This window comes from Camelus ferus, chromosome 7, assembly GCF_009834535.1.
Source record: "Camelus ferus isolate YT-003-E chromosome 7, BCGSAC_Cfer_1.0, whole genome shotgun sequence".
Taxonomy (NCBI): Eukaryota; Metazoa; Chordata; class Mammalia; order Artiodactyla; family Camelidae; genus Camelus; species Camelus ferus.
In genome coordinates this window covers 54718125-54745643 of record NC_045702.1, presented here as the reverse complement: position 1 = coordinate 54745643, position 27519 = coordinate 54718125, and the positions used below count along the sequence as shown (strand labels likewise).

The 27519-nt window shown below is 34.3% G+C and overlaps 1 protein-coding gene across 1 annotated transcript in view; it reads right to left on the bottom strand.

Moving 5' to 3' along the window:
- VWDE (von Willebrand factor D and EGF domains) overlaps positions 1-27267 on the bottom strand; it is a 57146-nt gene extending 29879 nt beyond the window's left edge. Inside the window, exons 1-12 of the mRNA XM_032483933.1 lie at positions 26946-27267; positions 21336-21520; positions 19977-20208; positions 14377-14442; positions 10973-11220; positions 10304-10393; positions 8548-8692; positions 5751-5968; positions 5420-5493; positions 4073-4343; positions 1778-1986; positions 643-1610 (exon numbers count right to left, since the gene is read on the bottom strand). Of these exons, the coding sequence (XP_032339824.1) occupies positions 643-1610; positions 1778-1986; positions 4073-4343; positions 5420-5493; positions 5751-5968; positions 8548-8692; positions 10304-10393; positions 10973-11220; positions 14377-14442; positions 19977-20208; positions 21336-21520; positions 26946-27081 (2842 nt within the window). The 5' untranslated portion in view covers positions 27082-27267. The remainder of the gene's footprint in view (positions 1-642; positions 1611-1777; positions 1987-4072; positions 4344-5419; positions 5494-5750; positions 5969-8547; positions 8693-10303; positions 10394-10972; positions 11221-14376; positions 14443-19976; positions 20209-21335; positions 21521-26945) is intronic.
- Positions 27268-27519: the final 252 nt, after the last annotated feature.

The window sequence follows — 27519 nt, the reverse complement described above, 5'->3', positions numbered from 1 at the left end:
TAATATGAACAATTAGAGGAATGAAGCTTGCATTTATTAAGATGGAAAAGGGCAGGTTGGTGGTGGTAGTAAGAAAATCAGGAGTTATTGGTTTAGTGGTTAACAGAATCAAATTGACTTTTTCAAGTGTCTTTCTGTGATATAATGGGACAAAATAATTTGTACCATTTAGATAAGTTAGAGAAAAATTAAGTGAATTAGTATAATTAGGAAAATATTATAAACGCTGTGCTTAAAAATACTAAAATTTGAGTTCTGAAGAAACTGATTATTCTCTGCAAGTAGAGGGACCAGCTATGTGCAAAGGCCCTGGGGGCAAGAGAACCTGGCATTTTAAGGAACAGCACAGAAACCAAAGTGGGTGAAGTAGAATGAGCCACAGGGAGAGTAACAGGATGAGCCTCAAGAGATGCTGTGTGCCTGATCACGCTGTGTCTTATAGGCTGTGATAAGTACTTCAGCTTTTACTCTGAGTAAGATGAGACATTTCTGGAAAATTATTAACATATTAATTAACATAATTTGAGTTCTTTTCTGTATATAAGCTGAATAAAGCCTGTTAAGATACTGAAGCTATAAAAGAACAAAGTTTTCATAATCAAATAACATACACAATATCAAAGTTGGAGAGTATTTACCTACCATGCGAATCACTGCAATCATAGGAACTAAAGCCTGGGGAGCATGCACACCCCCATTCCATACACTGCCCGTGGTCACTGCATACATTGGGGCATTTTAATACCAAGAGAATGTCTTCAATTGACTTGCTGTATTCTTTTCTGTTACGTCTCCCCTCTTCCAAAATCCTCTTTTCACATTCATTTTCTAAAAGGGCCACACCTGCTTCTGCCCAGCTAAGGTCATCTTTTAGGAGAACATCCTTAACACACATCTCTATAACACTGTCCAGTCTCTTACCAAGAAAGGCAAGACAGAGCCTTCCTATGCTGGAATTGGCAAGAGTCTGCTGACACAGTGCCAACGTGCTGTGTTCGGTGAGGCCAGATGGTGTGGGCCACGTGGGGACAAACTCTTGGTGGATGTCCTCAGTGTGGTCCTCAGGGAAAAAGTAAGCAAACTCTTCTAGGTCACTTTGGCTGAGACTTTGGAATGCAAACAATGGAAGAAACTCATGGAAGTTTTGCCGTTTCCCTCTGTTTTGTTGATCCCAGCTTGTTTCTTGGCTGTGATTACCCTGCTCCTGTGTATGTCTCCCCTTGTCCAAAGCTTTTGGTGCATCTTCTTTTTCATTCTCAGGATGTTTTTGTAAATTTAAGTCCAGATTGGTTAGGTTCACATACTTTTTTTCTTGAAGAAAGAAATCTAAATTATTTTCTTCTTGAGACTTACGCTTATTTATTCCTCTAACAAGAGTTTCTGAATTAATATATTCAGAGGTGACATCTAGTTCTGGTATTAAGGAAGAGAATTGGACATATCTAGGGTCTTTGCAAGCGGATCCAATTTCTGATTGAGAAGCACTATCCAGATGATTAGAAGATGGGTACAATGAAGCAGTGTTCAATGAGCAGCTACAGTAGGATAGTTTTGTAGGTGATGGCGGAGAAATTGGCATTGTGTCAAACATGCTTTTTCCTGGCAATATCCTTCCAGATGGAAAACAGAAAAGAACAGTAATTTGGACAAGAGCATTTTTTTCTCACTAATGTGTTGCCCCCCCCCCCCACCAAAAAAGCAGGGTATTGAGTCACTCACCACTCACTTTAAGTCAAATATTAATACAATAACAAGTGAAAATAATTTACTTTCTTACCTCCATTCATTAATAAAAGCAAAACAGTTATTAAAAGTTTGATCAATTTTGATCCCATTTTTATCATGGAAATCATTTTCTGGGTTTTCATCAAAGGTGCCACAAAGTCCCAGAGTGTTTCTGTAATCTAAACTAGGGGCTCTGATTGTTAAACTCATGCCCCATTCACTAAGATCAGCACGGATAAATGCTCCAGAAGAAAACCAGACCTGAAATACAGAAATAAAAGATGTTTAAACAATATGCAGTATGGATTAAGGAAAAAACTAGTATTTAAGAAATAAATTAATTTATTCCTTTAATATAAAAAGAGAATAGAATAGTTTAGACCACAATTTTCCTTTTAACACTATATGTCAAAATAAAGAGTTTTTGCATTTTGCTGGCTTAAAATTTGGTCTCCACATTGATCCTTTCATTGAGGTATTTTGTTTACACCCCTTTCTTTAAATAATTTAAACTAAAGTAAATATTTTATAATTAAAACAGCTAGAAATCCTGAGGATAATGTTTACCAAGTAATGTCTCTGATAATAATTATTTAATATAGACCTAGATGGCCAAGTAATTAATTTACACAGATAAATGTAATTCCAGGGGGGTGTGTATTCCTGTGGTTAACCAGCATTCTCTTGCAGCCAGTAGATAAACAGAATCAGAAGCCAAATTATACCAGAAACTTGCTTGGGGAGTTGGGAAGGAGAGCACAGGGTTTGTTGAATCATCCGTGCTATCTGACTAAGATCCTCCTCACAGGAGGCTCACCTCTCCCAGATCCGGGACTTGGACGTCTATTGAAAATCACTGAAAATATGCCACCTGTGTTTGTTCCTCTGTCCCTCCTCCCCCTCTTAAATTTTTTAATTGAAAAATAGCATTTTCTTCCTTGTTATAAAAATGGTAAGTGTTCATTACAGAAAATTATTTAAAAGGCAAACAAACCTTACATTACTACTCAATCTGAGGTAGCTACTATATTTGGTGCAAATTCTTTCAAAACATCTCCTATATTCCATTAGTATCTTTACTTATCAATAAATATTTATTGATTATTTATTCCGAAATTTTCATTTATTCCGAAATTTTCATGACTTAAAAGTAACCTATTATGTGATGTTATTATATTTAGCGTTTTGGTTAAGCTCTTTCATTCATCCCTGATTACTTGTAACTTTTCTCTCTTGGAGAAATGCAATGAACACCACTGGGATTCTGCACATCCTTAATTATTTTATTATGATAAGTTTTTAGAAGTAAAATTTTTTTTACATTTTTTTATTGAGTTATAGTTAAAATTTCTTGAAAGATGACATGCACAGATTCAATTTATTATATACGAATACGTCCTCCGGAAAGGCTGTAGCTGTTTCTTCTTGCCAATACTGTATGAGAAGCGTTTGCTCTGCATTTCTTTGGTAACTAATGAGGTTGAGATTTTCATATTTTTGTTGATTATTTGTACTTTTTGACATTTGTCAGTTTTATTTCTTTTGTGAACTGCCTGTTTATATTACTTGCTCATTTTAACTGGAGTGCTGATTATACATTAGTGATAGATGAGTGTTTTCTACATTAACTGAATGTTTTATATGTAGCAAATATTTTCCCAGCTTGTGATTTGCATTTTGTTTTTTGATGATGGAATTCAAGTATAGAAAGTTATGTTAAAAATTATTATTCATCTCAATATTACAAAAACATTCTCCTGCATTTTCTACTACTTTCATTTAAATTTAAATTTTATCCACCTGGAATTTTTTTGGGAGATAAAAGAAAGATAATCTTAGAATGCAAATAGTCAGCTCACAAATATGAAGTATTTTTTAAAAATATTAATGTATATATAATCTTGGATCTGTTTCTTGATTTTTCTAATCCCTTTTGTGCATCTACCGGTTTATTCCTGAGGCAGACCATCTGTATTCATTTCAAAAATAGGTTAGCTATTCCTGAATATTTATTCTTAATTATATATATTATCTTCACCTAATATACCGTTTATTAGGCACTGTCAAAAATATTTTTTATGAATAACCCACCAGGTTATCATACTGAAATCTTAAGACACTTTAGACTTGACAATTTTAACTATGTTGTGTCTGTTTGTGTGTGGTAAGTGAAAAAAAATTTTATTCCTTCTAAGATCAGTGTTAATTGAAAGCTATTTTCTTGAAAAAACTCATACTGAAAAATAATGGTTCCTAATTTAGTAGAGATGAAAAGAAGCTCAAGACTTGAATCCAAAATCTGTATAAAAAATGAAAAATACTTTTAACAGTAAAGAATTATACATACTGTGACTTTTCTTCCTAAGTAAGATTCACTTATCTTGATATTGCTGGTTACGTCGTGGCTCTTTACAAATAAATATGGCTGTGATTCATGTAGCTGACCACTGCACATGTCTAAAGAAACTACATCACCTTCTTCTTTGGCAACAAAGCCACAGTTACATGACACAGGATAGTGAAGGCTTCCACAGTCCCACTGACGTACATGGACTTCAAAATCACGTGACATACTCTTATAAAGCACAAACGTTCCAGTCTTGAAGTTATCATACATCCTATAATTAACAAAAGTCGATTACATTATACAAACCAAAATGTATATTAATTTATACACATTCAATATATTTTGATGCAAAAATGAAAAAAATCTATGCTTCTAATAGCTTTATATACCGCAGGCAATTATTTGTAGAGTACCGAATGAAACAAAGTCATGATCGACACCTAAACCTCTCACTACTCTTTCCTTCTCTTTCATCACTTGTCAGTCCTTACTGTCAGCCTTCTCTTTGGCCACTGCTTTAGTTTTCTTCATAGTAACCATTTTCTCAGATACACTGTATCTTTTATTTATTAATTGTGTACACTTCTTCACCCATACAAAGGTAAGCTCCACGTGAGCAGGGAACGGATGTCTGTTTTGTTTGTTGCCATACCTCCAGTAGTTAGAACAGGGTTTGTCACTTAGGTATTGCACAATCTTGATGAATTGTAACAAATTAATCACCATTATGCCTTCTTGAGGTATTTCCACTGAAATGTCTAAGCCTTTGATTATAATCATAAAGGATCTTGCATGTGGGATCAGTTGCTACAACTTTTCAATAGTTGTTCAAACGTTTGGAATTTCATTTGTTATTGGAGGGGTTCTATATCTATTAGCTCATATTGAATAATTTTACTAACAATGATCACATTACAATTTTTAAAAGAATAAATTACTTTGCTTCATAGGGGAAATTATGATTCAGCAATGAGGTGTTCTTATTATTTCTATAGCGACATCTTCAAATGTATTCCCCAGAACAGAATAACTGAGTTTAAATCCTTCTATTGCAGCTATTAATAGCAAGATAGCTTAGATTACTTTTTGGTCATTTTGCTCATTTTACTTTAAGTTCCAAAGGTAGATATCCAGGTATTCATGATGGCTAAAATTTCCCCTGAGTATCCTTGCAGTGAATTAGAAGTGATTAGTTTTTTAAATAATTATAATGTGTTAGTTTAATCATCTTGCCTAAACCTTAAAGATTATTTAAGTATCATGTAGAAATAATATGATATTTAAAACAAAATAACAAAATCCAAAAGACACACAAACTAATAAAAGAAAAAACTTTCAGGAAATTACCTGCCGTCAAAGGTAATTATATGTGGGTCAGTAAATGAATAGCAGTAAGCAGTTGGGACATCGTTTACTCTGATCTTAAAAGCAAAGAAATTGTCAGTAAATATTACCATTGGTTGTTATTTAGTGATATACAGTAAATTTCCTAGCAATTGCAATGAATTTTCAATTAACTGTTGTGTTTATCACAGTTACTGAAAATGGAATCATTTAAAAACTGAAATAGCATATTAAATAATTTTGAAATGAAACGTTTACAAGGTATAGTGATAAAATACACATATCTTTTTTTTTTAAAGCTTCGTTTATAAAGGTATTTTTGTAATTTCTTAACCTGGATGCTGTCTGGAATGTAGCTGTTCCACAGGAAATCGTCACTAACTATAGGTTCCACTACAATACTTGTAACTCTATTTCCATCTCGAGAAAAGTCTGTTACAGCAGTGTAGTACACAAAAGCAAGGCTGCATGTTCCATTAACACAGGATGATGTCCGGTGAAGGTCCACGTGGCAGGAAGACAGTGCCAAATTTAAGCCTAGATGTTCTTTGCCTATTTTAATGAAAAACACATGGAAATTTTTCCTAAGATAATATACCTAACAAAGCATCTCATAACTCGATTAACACAGAACACTGAATTGAGAGATTACTTAGAAGCTATGGTTGTAATATTTGCCTAAATGAAACCAAGTGTATTGAACTCTACCTGATCTTCACAAATAATTAATCAATATATATATATATATATATATATATATATATATATATATATGTAACTATTTTCAATAGGTCATAAATTCATATGCACCTGGATAAAATTCAGAAGAAATATTAAATTTACCTTTGTTTCTGTAAAAAAATTATAATTCTAACACTAAGAAACATAAATTAACCTTTTTCTGCCTAATAATTAGGCCTTGGGTCCAGATATGTCTTAGGACTTGAACTCATGTTCTATCCATTGAGTGATAGCAGCAATCACTGATAGAGTTCATCAAACAGATTTAATTATTAATACAGAGTTCATCATTTTAAAAAATAGAAAAATCAAAACCAACTGAGTAATAACCTGCTACCTCTTTCACCTCCCAAATGTCCTAATATATTCAAAACTGTGAGAAGCTTTCTTATCTATGGAACAAAGAGCACACACACAAAAATAATTTGGAAAGAAAATGGTAACAGAAGAAAAGAAAGGAACTCCAGGGATTTGTTTAAACAAAAAGGATAGAGTCCTCTAAAAAACTGGCTACAAAAGAATTTGCTCTCACATCCAATGAATGACTACAAAGTCCATCTGACATCAAGGAGGAAGAAAGAAGTCATTAAACACTTTCTTTCAGTTATAAAATTACATTGGTCTGACATAGGTACACTGCACTAGATTCAAAATTCCTGAACAAAATTTTTCTTCATGCATTTTTTCCCATACACATAAAAAATAACAGAAACATCCAAACTCTTAACTAGCTCCCTAAGGTGGATATGGAATATATCTGGCATAGATAGAACCCTGACATCATTCCCCTGGTACATGGTATGAGGGCCAGGTGCTGTTCTCTTTAAGCCTGTGAAAAAGCAGCATTGTCTCTGTAGAAATATACTAGGGAACACCAACTTGTTCTCTATGGAAGTCAAGATACAATGAAAATACGCTTAAAGAAGATAAGATAAAGAGTATCAGAATGAAATCCAGAAATTTTCCCCCCAAAAAGGAAATTGTTTTCAATTGACAAATAATCAGAACATGCAAACTTCTAAAATGTAGGAATGTATTTAGGTTGTTTTTATATTATGATAGCAATGATTATCTTGTTGAAAGAACTGAGTGCATGAAATATAGTTTAAAGTATATTTGGAAGGAAATCTTTGCTTAACACAATTTTGAAATATGTCAATAACATCATCTGTTTCCTATTCTCCCCCACAAACTGTAGTAAAATTGGTTTACTATGCTTTTCAGAGGTAGTCTGAAGTAGAACTGTGTCAAACAGTTTGAGAGAGAGCATTTAATTTCATATTTCTGGGCTGTACTTCAAAATGAAGTGTTGCTCGTGGGGCTCCTGAAAGCTGAGTGAGTAGCTGGCTGTTATCTAACCCTGGTGCCTGTCAAGCATGCCGGGATTGTCTCTCCTTTCTCACCCTGTATCCATCTCTTTTTCTGGGCACATCCTTCCCATGAGACTCTCTCTCTTTGGCATTTTAATCCTTTTGTTTCTCTGATTTAATTAGGTATAATACAGACATGAAGACTTAGCTACATCGTATTTAGTGTATTTACTAAATAAAATTTTATGCCTTATGGTGAAAAGGTATGTGAACAGAATTATAATCTCTCTTAAAAGTTGTATCTTAATTTATGTATCTTTTACATGCTTTGGTCTCTACACAAGAGGCTTGGGGGAAAAAAAGAACCCAACCAACCCAATCATGGCTGCACATGGGTTGTCCTCTCATATTCTATCTTGTTCTGTGGCAGAATTTCAGCTCTCGTTGTGGCTGTAACAGTGGACATTTATGTGGCCATGTATCATAAAATATATATAACTAGTAACTTAAATGGAAGAATTTTAAAACACAAAAATCTCAAACATGAGCTTACATTAGGGAGTGAAGTGTGAAGTATGCATTATGAGATCCATGTTGCATAAAGCATGAACTTTTAGTATAACTTAATCACACCTCCCCCATGAGGGATGATTTGGAAAATCTTGAAGAGCAATTAACCCCTCAATCTCTGAAAATAAAACAAAGAGAAGAATAAGTAGAAAGATGAAGAGAAGGAGGAGGAAAAACAAGGGGGACGAGGAAGAGAATAAAAAATGAGAATGAAGAGGAGGAAGAGGCAGAGGAGAAGAAAGATAATGAAAAGGAGGAGATTGTTCAGCATTGTTTTTTCTTTCTAATTTGTGCTTTGAGCCCAGGGGGGATAAATGTGGACTGTAAAATAGACTGCTTTGGCAATCATAAATTTGGTCCAGTATTATTAATATGGTTGAGCTCTAGTTTGATAGAAACATGCAACATGATTAATTACATAACTACATTCCAATGACTTTCTGAAAGAAAAAAAAACATTAGTTACTTTTTGAAATGTAATAATAAAATTAAATGGATTTAGTATGTTACCTTGATCAACAGTGGTCAGTTTTACCGAGATTTTGCATTCCTGATCAAGGTCACTGAATTCAGGACAAACAACAGGAACTGTGCTCTCCATCCTCAGCTGGTATTCTTTTCCATCTTCCGATATAGTGCTCAGTTCAGGCTGTAACTGGTATAAGAAAATATGCAGAGCAGTCATGTTCAAATAGAATTTATTTCTAAGGTACAATAATTTTGAAAGGGCATTTTTTCCTCAATAGCTCATATTTTGCTAAATGAGCTGGTAGTAATAATTTAAGCACTAGAATTTTTTAATTATACAAGATCGATTAAAACCAAACCCTTAAAAACAACAGCAGCGAACAGAAGAGTACATGGAGTCACTGTAATGCTCTGAGTTTAGACACAAACTGGTTCCCCAGCACATGTTAGGCACTCTGGTTGGAGCCTGCCTTAGTGATTCTGGCTCACGGTGGGCACTGGAGAACGGAGGAGACAGAAAGATTCCTATATTCTTCCATTTGTTTGCCAAGGTTTACTGACACACCAATGGAAGATTCTACTTGTTCTTAGGGATTAATATCATCCCTAATATCAATTAGAAATCTAAGTATTTTAATACATAAATCAAAATATTATTGTCACATGAAATGTCCCAACCTTTAGCTTATTTCTCAGCCTCTGCTCTCCGCAGTTCGGCTTACTGAGTACTGAAACCTAGGACTGGTCCTGCCCCAGTTCACAGGTCAGTCCTTTGTTGAGGTCAGAATTTTTATGCAGTCTCCTTTCTTGGCTGGCTCTCAAAACAGATGGCTTTGAATATTCTCCCTGTTAGCCTAATCAGAAACAGTACCTGGGCAGGTGAGAATTCTACTACTGAACCACCAATGCCCAGCATAGGAACAGTAACTGGGGGCCGACCACTTGCACTAATGTTGTCTGCTGAGTTCTTACCAGTGTAGATGCCAAGGTTCAGATTCCCAAGGTCTGAGCTCTGTTTCCACTCCCACTCCACTGTGCTTTATGCTGTTATGACAACATAGTTCAATCTCCTCACTTCTCTCTCTGCTCCCTATTGTGTAAAAATGGACTTTATCCAGAAACAGGTTTTGCCCTGGTTCTAAGTCCTGTTCTTCAGTCTGTGAATGATCCTATCTTATCCTTGAACTAGAGATGAATTCAGGTCAAACTCCAGTCCGTGGCTGAGACCTCAGAGGGTGCACAGTGCTTGCCTGCCTAGACCTCTTGATACTGGCCACACTCCTTCCATCACCTGTGGGTTCCCTGTCACTGCTGCTCATCTGGAATAGCTCGTTAGTTCTTGGACCCCAGTGCTACCAGCAGTGACTGTAGATATTATCTTGTTTAGTTAGTTCAATCTTTGCTATCTTATGCATAAAGCCTAGATTTCTCAGTCAATTCTACTCTAGTCAGAGGTTCTAGTACCTGACCTGGTATATGTCTTCCGAAATGAATAATAAATTTTGATACTCTAACTTTTGGATACATGATAGAATTAATTATGGAAACAGGATTTTTGCTTTAATCTACTCTGAGCTATTTGTGAAAAAAAAAATGCTGGTATATTACAACTTTAGTCCATTAACAGACCCTCAAACCTCACTGGCACTAGAATTGTTTGAGTTATTTCTCAAAAATACAAACTCCTGGATCTCATGATGTCTCTGATGAGGTCCTGGAACAAGCATTCACAGGTCACAGTATAGAAAACACAATTCCAGTAGAATAATTTTTCAAATCCATCCCCACAGCTACATACCTTAATGCCTGCAAAAAATTCTCGGCTTTTGATGGCTAAACTTTGTACATGTGGTTTCTCCAAGTAAAAGATGGAAGCACTACAAAATATCTATGAATATGGTTAACAAACAATCATTTAGCAATATAATTATGGAGGAAATATGTGGAAATTATTATATTTAAGTACTTAATTTTACTTTTTGGGAGATACGGCATAAGATATAATAGAAAACAAAATAATTTAAAAACTTACTTGAAAATTGAGAAAAATTCCATCATTATAAAATATTAATTATTCAAACCTCAACATAAATCAGTGTTGTAGACCTTGTATTTAAGATATATGTTAAAGTGGATAATAAATGATATTATCATTGAAAAAAATAAAAACATTTTTTTCTGGAATAAAAATCTATCATTTTAAAACCAGAAGAAGACAAATTCATAAAAGTTCATTGATAATAACTAGTATATTGCTAAAAGAAGATATTCATACAAAGTAACTAAGATTGCTGACTCATCCATTTGTCACTGGAGTTAGATCAACTGCCAAGAAAAAAATAAAAATGAAAGCATTGTGCTTATATTCTGGGGACAAAAGCTAATTTTAGAATATATTTAAAAGTCCATTTTTGAAAATTAATACATTTATGAAAATAAAAGAAAACTCAACTCTGTTTGAACATACCCTGTCTCCAAGTCTGAGGTTTATGCCATCCAGTTCTAAAAGAGAGAATGCCTGAACTGTGGTCTCTTGTTTCAGCTCCTCTTTGATTCCTTGAGAAGAAAGCCTAGACCAAGTTATGAGAAATCCCACTGAGTTGTTTGTAGGGGAAACATCGAAAGCACACCTACAGAAAAGCCTGGACTCAATCAGCTCCACCACAACCTCTGGCCTTCCTGGAGGTGGTGGTGGCAATGAGGCCGACAGCTGACCTGGTGGGAGAAAACGCATGGTTTTCACTCGGGCATCTTAAAGACAAGAGACTGACTTACAAGGGACAGCTCATGAAAACTGTAACTCAGGGATTTATATTAAGGAAAAATAAAATACATTTAGAAAAATAATTATTCTCTAGCAGTCAGCAAAGTAGCACGTTTTTATTTTGACTGATAATCATATAAATATTGATAGTAATTTTTCAGCTCATCAAGCTTATATTAATGATGTTGAATATGACTACTCTTGAAAAGTCTAGCTCTTGAATAGAAAAGTAATTTACCTTCTTTTAAGCAATTATCTTTTCTAAAAAATGGAACAAACAAAATTAACGTTTTCTACATTACAAATTCTTGTTATAAAGAAAAATAGTCATTACAATGAAAAATCAAGTGACTTACTATTTTACTTTATAAGTTATTCTGATAACTCAATCCATCATTACTTTGTGTTGAAAGAGCTGTTCATTCTGGAAGTGATTATTATGTCTTAGTGAAACATATTAAGTGTTAAACAATAGTCTAATTCTTTTAATTTTTCTGAGGTTAAAAAGGTTTGAAGTTTCCTCTGGAAACTCAGGAAGATTTTATAATTTTTATCTTTGGGCATCTGCAAGATTAAATCTATGGCTCTAAAATGCATCTAAATGAGTTTTTGATTAATTTTGTTCTGTTTTTAAAAAAGAGAAAAATATCTGAGTGATAAAATGTAAAAGTAAGATTTTAAAAGTGTGCTAAAATATACAAGTATTTTTCTATGATATATTTTGTAATTTTATGATAATCAGAAAGAAAAATTTTTTTTCAATTCTGTCATGTAGATTTTGGAAAATTCTGAGACCTTAGCCTAATGTGAGGGGAACAAACCTTATGTACTTTCAAATATTTTAAAGTGTTATTTTGTTAGTATCCAATTACAAAATCCCAGTAACAAACGAATTGTTTTCAAATTAATCTGAGTAATAAATATTTTGCTAAATATTTTAAACATTAGACCAGAACATTGTATCTAGATTTGAAGGAAATAATAGACTATTTTTGAGTATATATGATTTTTTAAAAATTCTGTATCTGAGTAAAAATTTCCTCTTAAATAAACTAAGAAAAAGAAGTTGAACTTATTTCAAAACAGGGAGGGACTATCAATGAAAGTGATTATTAGGAATAAGATAATAAGTGACTGAAAAAATAATTTATGAAATTAATTTTTTAAATCAATATTTTAAATGGTATCAACTATCTGAGTAGGCTGATCATTGCCAGCAACAATGTAGATCAAAGAAAGTCATTCAAATATACTTAAAGAGAAAGGTTTCAAAATTAACAACAGATAAATTATTTCTGCTTGAAAAGCACAATTATTATCACTTCGTCAATTCTAACATTTGCATGTGCTAAATATGTTAATAAGTTTTCTATTTTATCCTGAAGCTTTATCTCTTGACTTTTGACTCAATATTTTCATTCAAGTGTTACTTTCCCAAACTGTGTATGATTTTATACAGCAATTTTTCTAATTAATTGCATAAACGTTCTGAATAGCAAAACAGTAGCTTAAATTCACTGCTTATTCAAGGAGAGAAGTGATTTTACTCTAATATATGTGTTTGATAAAGAAAATCCAAAGTTATAAAGCAGAATATCCAAACAATTATACTTCATGGTTAATGTTACTGTTATTAAGGATATTGTTTTATTCTTTATGACCGCAACTAATTGAACAGAGACTTTAAGATAAAGTAATAACTTGTTTAGAAAGCACTAGAAAAATGGGCTGAAAAATCCTTTATAAATGGAATTGGGCACAGAAAACAACTCAAAAATGATTTATTGTGAGGATCATTCTAATAGTACTTTTTAAGGACAAAACATAATAATTTTTATACCTGGTACCATGATATATTCTGATTTGTTTTATGTCATTATGGTTTATTTTACCTTTAAAACCACCTTCAATTATATTAATGATATGTCAACAATTCCTCATTCATTCAATGTTTCACCATATCATCATCAATATATTTGGTTAACAGGCCCCCCAAAAGGGTTAATGTTTCAGTAATTTTAATTTCTGCCCACTATTTAGGTAGGCATCATGAATTTTATTAGACAATCTATTAACAGTGATTTGTTACAGTTGGGGGGTCTTAATATTTGAAATTACTTTTTTAAAAAATTGAAGTATAGACAGTTACAATGTTTCAGTTTCTGGTGAGCTGCACAATGTGCCAGTCATGCATATACATACATATATTCACATTCATATTCTTTTTCACTAGGTTATTACAAGGTATTGAATATAGTTCCCTGTGTTATACAGAAGAAATTTTTTAATCTATTTTTTTACATAGTGGCTAACATTTGCAAATCTCAAACTCCCAAATTTATCCCTTCCCACCCCTTTTCCCTTGGTAACTGTAAGATTGTTTACTATGTCTGTGAGCCTGTTTCTGTTTCGTAGATGAAATAACTTAAAAATTTAAATTAGAAAATACAGATTGAAGGCAGGGAAAAACTGTGACCACCATTAACATTTTTGGTGTTTATCTTTCAAGATTTACTTGGTACAAATGTAGTCTTCCCTAGAAAAGAAAAATAAGGTTGTGTTGCATAATCTGATTTCTTACTTACAATATACCATGAATACTACTAATGTCGAAGAATTTATTCCTCCATTTAATATTGTTTACAGGATATTTTATCTTTATGGATACATCAAAAATATTGAATCAGCAGTTATTGGATATTTGCAATTTATTTTTTTATATTATTTGAAAAATGCTGTTACAAATACTGTGTTTGCACACTTCAAATATTTCTCTAGGTAGACTTTTGGAAGTGGAATTCCTGGGAACAAATGCATGTGAACTTTTAAGACTATTGAGATAAATTGCAAATTTTCTCATAAAAGAGTCAATCAATATACACACATATCTGTAGGATATAAATATGCCCAGCCTCTGTAGCTTTGCCAGCTCCAAGACTATTTCTTAAAGGCATAATAAAGTGATTTTAATTTTTTGATATTCATTAGACTGGGGCATTGTCAAACATTAGCATAATTCAACACATAAAGTAAGTCACAGAACATAAAAACCTGTTAAAATGATTAGTTTATAAATACATTATTAAAACATAAAATGTGATACTTACGAACACAATCACCTCCAATTTCAATTTCGTCAGGGCCACATGGGTATAATTTTGCATCAGAAATAGCTGCAAAATGTTAAAGTTTATGTATTTATTCACCTGATCATAAAGATACATAGGTAGATAATAGATTAACAGATAGATAGATATCTGAGGTGACAATTCCTTTTTGGAAAAATATGTTTTAATACAGACTAAGGCTTACTTGTTCTCAAATTTTTTCATAATAATTATTTCCATTTTCAGGATGATATCAAATGGACATAATTTGGGATCATATTTTGAAACAATTAAAGCTTTCATATCTTAGATTCCAAATTTTAGTCTGCATTATTAAGTGAGGAAACATTACACTCTCCAGAAATTAATACAACAGTTGCTTTGGTAGCCCTTCCTCAGAAGTTCCCCTCTCACCACCCCATAACTATGTACAGGATTACAGAAATGAGTCGACAACTATCGTGGTAATACTTATAACCCAATGCCAAACTCAGTTCATTGGAACAAGAGTAATTACCTGAACAGATTAGCTCATCAGGTTGCTTCTTGGAAGAATTCAGAATTTAAACCTGAGTCAAGTTAATGATGAAGCACCACAGGGATGTCTACAGATTCCTGTTTCCAAGAACATGGAGCTCTCTATTGCCCACTCCTTCTGAAACCTTCCTATTTAACTCTTCCTCAGATTCAGTGACATATCCTATAATCTTTAGTTTGTTCTTTTTTTAAACATTACTTCTACTCATTTTCTGTTACTTGCAACCCAAAGTAATGATCCATTCTGAATTATTTTTTTCATTTGCATTTTGATCAGAGTTCATTTTTCGATATAGACATCCAGTTTGTTGAAAACACGATCCAATTCTTTTCTATAGAATTGACTACATTCCTGTGTTGAAAATCAGTTTACTATCTATGTGTTGGTTTACTTCTGGACTCTATTTTTAAAAATCTATTTGTCTATCTTTTATGTTAATAATAATGACCTGTAGATTATTGTCCCTTTAGAATAAGTCTGCAAGTCAGATAGTATAATTTGTCCAATATTTTTTCTCGTTAAAGTAGTTTGGAATATTGTAGGTATTTTGTATTTTCATACAAAATTTAGACTAACTTTGCCAATTTCCACCAAAAAGCTTGCTGGGATATTGGTTAGTACTATTTTGGAAATCATCTTGAGGAGATTTGACATCTTAACATTGAGTCTTTTCATCACTGAACGTGTTTTATCTCTATTTTTTTAGATTTTCTATAATTTCTCTCAGCAAAATTTTACAGTTTTCACTTTATAGATTTTGTACACCTTTTCCCATATTTACTCTTCATTGCTAGTGTAAAGAAATACAAATCGTTTTTGAAAGTTAATCTTTTTTTCTTTCAGAATTGCTAAACTCACATAAGAGCTCCAGCAGCTAATTTGTAGATTCCATGGGATTTTCTAAATAGATGATCATGTCATGTGCATTTATGTTCATGAAGGATATTGTTTCATAGTTTCCTTGTAATGCCTACGTCTGATTTTACTTTCAGAATAATGCTCACCTCAAAGAAGTTTAAAAGTAGTCTCTCCTCTCTATTTTGAGGGGGAGAGTTGTGTAAAATTGGTATTCTTTCCAACTTAAATGTTGGGAAGAATTCCCAAGCTATCTGGGCATGGGGTTTTGTTTGTTTTGTGGGATAGAATTTAACTAGAAATACAATTCATTTAAAGGATATAGGGTCATTGAAATTCACTTATTTTGAGTGAGCTTTGGTTCCTGTGAATTTCAGTTTGTCTGCCTCACTTAAGTTGAGTTCACTGGCAGAGTTATTCATAATAATCCTCTTATTACCCTTGTAATATCTGTAGAATCTGTAGTTGTATCACCTGTCTTATTCCTGATACTGGTAATTTTATTTTACCTTTTTTACTGATTAAATGGGCTAGAGAATTACTAATTTTATTGAATTTTTCAAAGAACCAGCTTTTGATTTTCCTGAGTTTTTTTCAGTGTTGTGTATTGTTGCAATGATTTTCACTCTGATCATTATTTCCTTTCATCTGCTTACCCTGGGTCTCATTTGTACTCCTTCTTCCAGTCTCAGTGTATAAGCTGAGAGAGTTAATTTGTGACCTTTCTTATTTTCCAATATAGCTGTTTCCTGAGTGTTTCTCTGAATTAACTTCAAAATTTTTTGTGATATTCTGATTTCCTTAATTTAGGGCCCAGAACGTGTTCTATCTTGGTTGATGTTTCACGTGCCTTTGTAGATAATATAGATTGTTCTATTATTTGTAGAATCTTTTCTAAATGTCATCTAGATCAAGCTGTTGATAAGAGTTTTTCTATTCTCCTCCATTTTTGCTGTTTCTGTTTCTATAAACCCAGTTATTGATTAATGGGTATTAATCCCCAACATAAACTGTAGATTGGTCCATTTCTTCTTGAAAATCCGTAAGTTTTGCTTCATGTATTTTGAATCTGTTATTAGGGACATAAGTGTTTAGCATTGTTATGTTCTGTTGCTGAATTGACCCATTTATCATTAGGGAATGACTCTTGTTTTTCCAGGTAACACTCTTTGCTCTGTAATCTGCTCTGCTAATACTAATATGGGCACCCAGGATTTCTTACGATTTGTGTTACCTAAGTATATCTTTTGCTATCCTTACACTCTCAACCTCATTTTTAAAATATTTAAAGTGGGTTTTTCTGGGCAGCCTATATAGTTGGGTCTTGCTTTTCTGTTCAATCTGACAATTTCTGACTCTTAGGTGGGTGTTTACACCATACATACTTAACTGCTTATTGACACTGTGGGGTTTAAATTTACCATGTTGCTGTTCTGTGTTTGTCCTATTGGCACTTTTCACCTTTCTCTGCCCCTTAAAAAAACTGAGTGTATTTTATGATTCCATTTTATCTCCCTTGTTGGCTGATTTGCTATATTTTTTTCAGTGGGTGCTGTAGGGTTTATGGTATACATTCTTAATTTCTCATAGCCTATTTTCAATTGATATGTTGCCTCTTCATGTATATAGTATTATGGGTATGTCTGATTAATAACTTATACATTGAGTCAAAAATGGTGATCATCTCCCAGAAATTCTGTTTTCCCTAAAACCAGTAGGATGACTTTAATATGAAGAATGAGAGAAAAAAATTTGAATATTTAAGCTTGGGAAATTGAGTAAGTTGTAATGACATTAACAAAGCAGGAAATAACTTTTTACGTTTTAAGCTCATGTCAAGAAAATGAAAATTTTAAATACTGAATGTTAAAATCCAATGTAAGCGACAACAATAACAAAAATTCAATATAAACAATAGCAAAACAAAATTTCTGCTGAAGTGATTATTTGTATTTTATGTATTCTCTGGCGTAGTTCTTTTTTTTCATTGTTAACAGTTGTCAGTATTTGTTAAACTGATGTAGATAAATTGTTGGTTTTTTCTGTTGAAACACCTGCAGAATTTTACACACATATTTGGTAATAGTATTTGAAATTTTATAAAAATTAACTACTTTTTGATGGCAAGAATATTAAAAAATACTAAAAAGACATTTTTCAGAATCTCTCAGCATGGCCACTCAATGAAGCTAATGCACCTGTCTGGGTTTTCTCCTTCCCAGAGAATGACATTAGCTCTACGAACTGAGCAGATGCTGCCCTTCCTTACTGAACATGCTGCTTCCAGCCAGGACTAGCTGGCCAGCAGCTGTGTAAGAAATGTGAAGATTTACTGGCTAACTTTCTCAGGATAATTCTCCAAAGATTTCTCAATGCACAGAGAATAAAACACAGAGCTTCTTAAATATTAGGCCAGGCTGCTCTTCCAAACCTGTGTCTCCTTATGCTCTCCCTTGCTCAGTGAGACCCTGCATCTCTGTCCTGCTTTCACGCTTGCAAGCACACCGTACTCTAATCACCTGAAGGCCTTTCACGTGCTACTGCTGCTGTCTGGGGTGTTCTTCCCCTCACTTTTTATGTGATCCAGGACCATTTACCCTCCAGTTCTCAGTGCCAAGGCCTGTTCTCAGAAAAGGCTTTCTTTAGCCACACCACATTATAATGTCATCTTCCTCTTTCCTCCAGTTTTCCCATTTACAATAAGTTTTAATCTTTTCATTCATAATTTAATTAATTCCAATTATTTGCAATTTATAATTCCATGTATTTTCATTCTAGATATTGTCCTTGGTTCTTCTCTTTCCATCTCCTCTCATCGCCAGTGCATGAGCTCTGCCTCCAAAAGACATCCCAATTCAGGACCCTCTTTCCTTTGTCTCTGCTATAAGCCATCCCCGCCTTCCCCAACATTTAAATCACCACCTTTTTATTGAATTAATGCAACAGCCTCGTAAACAGTGCAGGAAGAGTAACCTTTTAAATACAACCCTCAGACAGCATTATTAACTTACTTAAAACCCCATAAGACTTTACACTGCAATTGTGCCTAAATGTAAGTTCTTACCAACAGCGTGCAGACGCTGCAGACCCTGTTACCTTCCAGCTTCTCTGACAGCATCTCACAAGGCTCACGCACTCAGTCTGTTCCCACCAAGCTGTTTCTTCTTCAGTTCCTGGAATGTTTATCTTCACACCTGTCTAAGGACATTTGCATTTGCTCTTCTTTTTATCTGAAATGCTCTTTTCCCATACCTTTTAATGACTGGCTCATTCTCTTCATTCGGAGCTCAGCTCAAGTTCATCACCTATTCAGAGAGACCTTCCCAAGTGCCTTTGTAAGACAGCATTCCTGTGCCAGTCAACCCCTATTATACTGACCTGTTTTCCTTAATTTATAACACCTATTGCTTTCCAAAATAATTTTATTCTTTATTTTATTTTTGTTTTGTGATAAACATTTTATTTTAAAATAATTTTAGATTTACATAGAAGTTGAAAAATAGTGTAGAGCTTTCCTTCATACCCCTTATCCATCTTCCACTAATGTTCACATATTACAAAACCATGATACATCTGTCAAAGCTAAGAAATTGACTTTAGGACTCTACTTTAAAATAAGCTGAAGACTCTATTCAGATTTTACCAGTTTTCCACAAATGTTCTTTTCTGTTACAGTTATCCAATCCAGGATATCATCACAGTGCATTACTCATACTCCCCTAGCCCTTTCCAGTCTTTGTTCGTTTCTTACTCTCTCATGGCTTTCCATGATTGTGACACTTTTGAAGAGTACTATTCATGTATTTTATACAATGTTTCTCAACTTGGGTTTATATGAATTTGCTCATAATTAGACTGGGGTTACAGCATTTGAGGAAGAATATCACGAAGGAGAAGGGTCCTTATTGTACGTTATCAGTAGATAAATGATACCAATATTCATTATATTATCACTACCAACGTTAACCATTGATATTTTCACACTGACAAATATTTTTGAGAAGTTTAAGATCTTGGCAAAGAATTCTGAACAAATCTGGCCCAACTGAAACCAGGAATTTAGCCTCACTCTAGCAATAGTAGTAAACCAGATCTCTTACTGAGATTTGCATTAATTGCATACACCCCATCCAGAAGATGGCACAAACACACCGACACACAGAGTTCCATCACTAGCAGTTCATGTGTATTACACATGTTTTCTTACCTTCTGCACAATATCCCATACATCCCTGGGTGGGCTGTAGTAAGTATACAAAGAACTTCCCACAGTTTCTTACAGACACTGGGATTTGAAAAAGACAGCAGTCTTTTGTAGTGCTAAACAAAAACTGCCAGGTGGCACAAGCTGTCAGTTGCTTGATCTCTCCAGGAGGGGGCAGTGTTTCTGAATCTCTCAGAGACAGCCAGATCGGGGCCTGTGTTCCACAGTGATTCATCTTTTGAATCAGAGAAAAAAAAAGTTGAAAATTCAAGGTATTTTCATACATGGTAGATAAATCAACTTTGCATTTTCTTTTAAACAACCTATAAAATATTAAATTATAAATCATTAAAAAAATCGAATAACTTGTACTGTAGCATAAAAGAAAAAGTATAGTAAAGTACATTTATGGAATAGTAAATTTAAGGATAGAGTCCTCATAATTAATATAATCTTATTCAGTTATAATATTTTTATCCCATTTATTGCATTTATATTGTGAACAAGACAAATTCAGTATCAGTTGACTTACTAAAATAGCTGAAATATTCTAAAAGAGAATAAGTCAACTTGAAGTCATTCTAACATATAGTACAAAGATAGACTGATCTTGGAGATTTCTTGAAAAATTTCTGGAAATAGTATATGTAAGAAGTTAACACACAGTTCAAGAAGCATCAAAAAATCAGGGGAGAAGGAGAGGATTGTTCAAAATCTGGAGATGGACCAACAGGTTGGCAAATTGGAAAAAAAAAATGAAGTTAAAGCCTTATTTGAAGCCAAATTGGGATATCTTTCCTGAATTCTTTTTGAATTATATAGGTAAAGAAGAAAATAATTTTCACTTCGGCATAATTTTAAAAATGTAGGTAACGATAAGGAAAACATCCCATTAAGACATAATCCTTCTATTAAGCAGACAAGAACTGAAGCACTTAAAATACACAGTATTTTACTGTTTGCAAGCTACTGTGATTAAGTACATGAGCCCTGGAGAATGACTGCCTGTGATCAAAACTTGACTGTCTGACTGCTACCTGGGTGACTCTAGGAGTGTTACACCTAAAAATAGGCCTCCTGTACTGTACGATAGGAGTCATGATGAGAGACTGTCTTGTACAGTTGTGACAGTTAGATAGCGTAAGTGAAAACACTGGGTGGACCATTGAGCACTGTATTCACTATTACTATTACTCTCAGAATAGGGAATATGGGAGGACTCCCTTGGCTTAACTCAATCTTGACACAAAATTAAAATAGTATTTCAGCATGAGAAACAAATCGGCTGTAACAAGATTCAATCCTTATATGAAAAAAACACTTAAGAAAGATCACATGTAGATCACAATAGTGAGCTGATACCTCTACACATTTGGTTGGCATCTCAGCAGGTCTGTCAAAGAGGAGAAACCGATACCAGCCGGGAGACAGGGAATGGTCACATATCAGGTCTTGGATGGCTGACTGCTGGAGGTGTAAGGAGTCAAAGTGGACACTTCTGTAAGGGCTCTGGAGCAACTGGTGTCCCCCAGGAGTGCACTCCTGAACTAGAATGGAAAGATAGATGTCTTTATGTGTGTATTCCCTACCTTAGCATGGTTCAGTCCTAAATTGAAGTTTAGTCCTCAAACAAAAATAGAGCAGATAAACCCATAAGTGCACAAAAAGATCATCTGAACTAGCAGGTGCCAAGATGACTTAATCTGAACTTCCCATAAATACAACAAACAAATCAAAAACTCTTTAGAATGTACTTTTGAGGGTCAAGGATTTTGTTTTCATTTAATTTGGAAAAGCAAAATTGCCGATTGCTGTTGAGTCAGGATTTGTGTATTCCTACTATCTGGAGGCAGAGGCCTTACAAAGACTTCTCTTGAGAATGGTCCTTCAGATTTGAATGCCATTATTGACCCTCCATGACCTGCTTTGCACCACAGTAGCTGCATGCCCCCCAGATCCCATCTCTGGCAGATTCTGGAATGCAATGAATGAAACCAATCTTTCAATGCCAATACAGTTTTTGTAAAATGCCTTCGTTCTGGAGCTCTTGCAATTTTTAGTGCTGGAAAAAATAGAAAGTTTTCAACTTTCTTTTTTTTTTTTTTAAGATGAAAGTATTGAAGTTAATTTTTATTTCTAAGCACAGGAAAAGGAATGGGGTGGAGGGGGAAAGTTTTGAAGGGAAAACAAGAAAAGACCATGTAGAAAGAGACAGTTCTGTAGTTTTTTTAGGAAAGTCATTTTCTGAGCAGTAGTTGGCCTGCAAGATACTTTTTCTGTCAGACCCACAGAGGCAAAACGTAAAGTTTCTTTTCCCAGCATGAAAGAGAAGCGAACAGGAGACAATGAAAACAGTTATCCTAGAAATACAGCTCTTGTTTGAGGCTCCTGTCTCCCAAATCATAAGAAACACAAGGAACTGTCCTTATTTAGACACCAGAGCATCTTGTTGACACAGTGGGCAGAAAATCTCCCAATATTAGATACTATGTTTGTTCAAGAAAAACACTCTAATAAAGATAATATCTATGAAACAGAAATGGGGAAGAAAAGTTTAATCATTACTAAGCTACCTCACTATAGAAAATTTTTATCTAACTGAACAAAACTCTCAAACTTTTTTTTATATAATTTTAGGTTACAGAGTGTTTATGAACTAAAATCAATTTGCAAACAAATTAACAAGGAGCACAATAAGCTAGAGATATTAATTTGTAAGTCAGTCTCACAAGTGCAGCTTATGAAAACTGTCTTTATTATAATTTTTTGCTTTTTATTTTGTTGTTTGTAGTTATAAAGATACTGTTTTGTGTGATAAAAGATCTCCCCGAAGAATTTTTTTTTTAGTAAAAGATATTTGGAATGACCACAAAAGGTTCTTCTTCCTTTTGTCTCTAGTTTCACCAGTTATTAATGCCCCAAAATGCTCCAGTGACTCTGACTATCTCAATCTGACAACAGTAGATAAATATTTTATAAAACGTATGTGGGTAGAAGTCAGGGGCTGCACCATCATTTCATTTAATTTTGAAATATTTCTAATTCCTTTCAATATCAGGTGATTGCATCTGGTTAGAAACTAAGGAAAATATTTAAAAAGAGATTACTAGTGAGGTTTGCATGAATTATTCAAATGTTTTCTCTGATCTTACCCTGTAATAGAATTTTGTCTTGGGGAAAAAGTCAGTAACTCCATCTTTATTCTGTGCAGTATTTCTTCTTCCTAGGCGCTTCTGTAATTCTCACATTTCCTCTGATTTTGCTGCTTTGAATAATTGTTTTCTAACTCAAAGCTAATGATGTAATAAATGTAGAAGAAATTACAGTGTGACATCAACAATACTAAAGAATATTTAAACAGAGATGTTTAAAAATTTATATTTATTTTAGAGGAAAATCCCTGATTTGTGTAATTAATACTAGCTCATTCTTTGTACTGTTTATTTCACAATTTTCCTTCCAGATCTACTTGTCTCTTTTAGGATGTTCAAGGTCTTTATAGAACAATTTTAAATCTTATCAGCAATGAACAAGCCACACTCTTAAAAACCTCATTACAACCTTAACTCTAGAATGGAAGATATAGTTAACTATAGCTGGTCTGGGCTCTCGTTTGGGAATTTAGGGGCCTAGCTCCCCAAGTACTGAAAGAATAACTCTACAGGCCTACTTCATTAGTCAATTTCATGACATGAATGATGTACAAAGCTTTCTAGCAAACTCAATGTAGCTTTTTTTCTCTCAAAACAAAAGCATATGTAAAATATACTTTAAAATTTACATTTCAACTTATTCTATCTTCTTCCCAATAAGATTTAAAGAAGCTAGGCAGTATGTAATAGAATCTGCAATACTTGGATTTCAAATACTTTTAAAAAAGTGCATCAGGTTATAAGTAATGGATACATAATGATACAATATGCAAACAGTTTTCTAGTTTTATTTGTAGATGTAAGCAACCTATATTAGATTATTTTCTGGTTTAATACATTGGCTAAGACTAGCATTCTGTAAGATTTATAACTAGGTGACAAACAAGTATGTTAAGAAACTAAATAAATCAATGTATTTTTAAGAGATGAATGTGCTTAATGCCTAAGGACGGCCATTTCATAATAGCTGAGTTTATAATTATAAAATCTTTGTTATATTGCTCTATGGGAATTTTAAATATTTGTGAATTTTTAAAAAACTGTGTAATTTCCCCAAAGATGTAGGAAAGGGGAAAACCACCTTCGAGCTCCAAATTCACTGAGAAATAAAAATTTAATCATTAAGTTTCTGATATTCAAAATTGTATTATGGTTTCTACAACAACACAAAAGCCTAAAAGGCACGGTTAAATAGAGCGATGGGTTTGCTAAGTGTCTTTAATTTTAATGGGAAATGACAGTCTTTTCAATAAAGGGTGAAGTTGGACCTTTTGGTTATACCAATCACAAAAGTTAATTCAAAATCAATCAGAGACCAAAATACAAGAGCTAAAACTATGAGAGTTAGGGAAAAACGTTGGGGTACATTTCTATGATTTTAGATTTGGCAGTATATTTCACGATATGACAACAAAGCACAGCAACAAAAGATAGATAAATTGGGCTTCATTAACATTAACTTCTGTACTTCAAAGGACATTATCAAGAAAGCGAAAAGACGACTTAGAGAATGGGTGAAAATAATTGTAATTCATATATCTGCTAAGATCATTGTACCTAAAATGTACCTATACAAATAACTCATATGATTCAATAACAGAAAAGGCCAGCAACCTGATTAACAAATTGGCAAAAGATTTGAGTAGGTGTTTCTCTAAAGAAGATGTGTAAATGTCCAGTAAACACATGGGAAATGTTTGACGTCATTAGCCACCAGGGAAATGCAAATCGACCCACAGTGAGATGTCGCTTCATTCCCACTAGAGTGGTTAGAATCAAAATTTCAGGTAATAACAAGTGCTGATGAACAAGGCTGTGGATAAATTGGAATCTTCATACACTGCTGCAGGAATATAAAACAGTGTAGTCACTTTGGAAAATATCCTAGCTATTCCTGAAATGGTTAAACACCATTACCCTGTGAGCCAATAACTCTACTCCTAGGTATATTTCTAAAAGAAATGAAAACATGTCCATACAAAATCTTGTACCTGAATGTTTATAGCAGACCTATTTGTAATAGTCAAAAGTTGGAAATAACCCAAATGTTCATCAACTGATGAACTTTTATACAGAACATGGTACACACTTACAATGGAATACTCTTCCATCACAAAAAGAGATGAAGTACCAATACACATGCTACATCATGATGAACCTTGAAAACATCATGCTAAATGAAAGAAGTCAGGCACAAAAGACAATCCATTATGTGATTCATTTAGATAAAATATCCAGAGTAGGCAGATCTATAGAGCAGAAGGTAGATTAGTGATTACTTACAGTTGGGAAGATGGAGAGGGTGAAGGAGAGGGTAGAGAGAGGTTAGCTAGAGTATGGTATTTCTTTTGAAGGTGACAAAAGTGTTCTAAAATTGACTATAGTAATGGCTGCACGTGTTTATATACATAAACCCATGTCATTGTATCCTGTAATAAACCACTGTACACTGTAAATGAGTGATTAGTGTGGTATATGAACTATATTGTAACAAAGCTGTATGCAAAAAGTCTTGTGTTTTCCATTTGTCTCCCCTTTTATCTGTGCTAACTCTAGTAAATATATAGAAGTTTATTATAAACTTTATTTTAAACTCCACCATGGTATGAGCTTAGAACCTGGTAACGGCACTGCTCGCCTTCAGTAAAGGGATTACAAGGCTATTTTATAGAGACAAGAAGTGGTTACGTGATCTTAATAAACACTGAAGCAAATTCCTTTATAAATATTGGTCACTGTTCTGGAAACATTATCTAACTATAATAACTGCATATTTAATATATTATTACATGTATTTTTAACAGTTCTTCATGAAGATCTAGTAAATGTGTAAGCAAACCAAAGAAGACACAGACCACTGATAGCTTGTTGAGGTGTAGCATTTCAGGAAATAACTTAATTGGGTTCTAATATTCTTTTTACACTTTTACATGGCGGGGTGCTTATTCTCCCTCCCTTTTTTACAGAGTAAACTTACCTTAGTAAAATAGATTAAGATCAACAAAGTGATAAAACAAAATTATACCTTGAATGTTTATAAATGTTGCTCACAATCTTTTTTTTTTTTTTAAGCGTCAGGTAATTTTACACAGATCAGATTCATTTCTGAAAATTAAGTAAACTTGTCTAAGAACAAGTCACCTTTCATTTAATATTCCCATCTGTGTGAACACAGAAACGATCAGGAAGGGCTAATGAATGTTGTTTTGTTTTAACTTCACTGTACTTTAAATTATATGTCCTTAGTCTTGAAGTGGGAAGAGAGCTAATCTCTCCTTAGAGATCTCTTTTACAGTAGCAAAACAGATTCTAACAGATAAACGAAAAATATTATACACAAAACTTATTGAATTACTATAGAAATAAACTGTTCGTCAATTTATTATTTCCGGGGGGTGATGAGTGGTGTAGAAATCGTGCATTTTGGAATTGAGCTCTTTTCGGATATTTCAGATCCATTTGTCCATAGGACACCTGGCAGATCCAGCAAAACTTTCTTTCTTACAGTGAATTAAAGGGACCTTAAGGAGCAGAATATCATCAGGAAACAGACAAAGGAACAAAAGCGGGACTGGGGGTCTTAAGAGGAGGAGAAGAGGCGGCAACAACCGCCTGTGCGCAAAGGAAAACTGGAGCGCACTAAGATTGTGAGGTGACCTTTCCAAAGACTGTGTTAGGGCAGAGTAGAGGTTGATAAGAGACAAATAATAGATGAGGCCATTAGATCCGCAAGCACTCTCCACGTGTCATCCAGGAAGTCAGCCCCCCTCTCCCAAAGGCCCAGGTGGCGCCGCTGCGCTCCCATCCGCCAGCGCCCTACCTGGCCAACCTTTCCCCGGGGCCAGGAGCATCAGTGCCAGCGCCAGCACCCAGATTCCGCCAGGCATCGCAGCTGCCGCGGGTGGAACGAAGGCGTCGCAGGGCCCTGGCTGTGGGTGCGGGTAGGAAGGGGCCATCGCAGCCCCTCCTCAGTTCTTCTATCACAGGACTCAGTCTGTTCCTGCTCCCCCTTCAGGGTCGCCGCGTGTCCTCGCTCTGGGGCGCAGGGCTCTTCCAAGGATAACCGCGCGAGCCTGGTGACTCCTCCCTCCCAAGCCCCACCCGCCTGCCGGAAAGCCACTCCCAGCCTGTCCCCGGAGACCCGGCAGTTGTGGCTCCAACATTAGTTACACATTCAAGGGGAAAATTCCCAGGGTATAATTTGCTGTCTTACCTCTCGCTGTTCTAACAAATGCTTTGGGAAAACTTGGTAATCCTAGAAACTGTTAAGATGGGCCTCCAATAAAAGGAGCCTTGCAGGGTATGTTGGTAGGGGCAGTGACCCTGATGAAAGCTGCAGATGGACTCTTAACCCAGTAATCCGGAGTGCTGGTTTGCCCCTAAAGGTGCTTCTC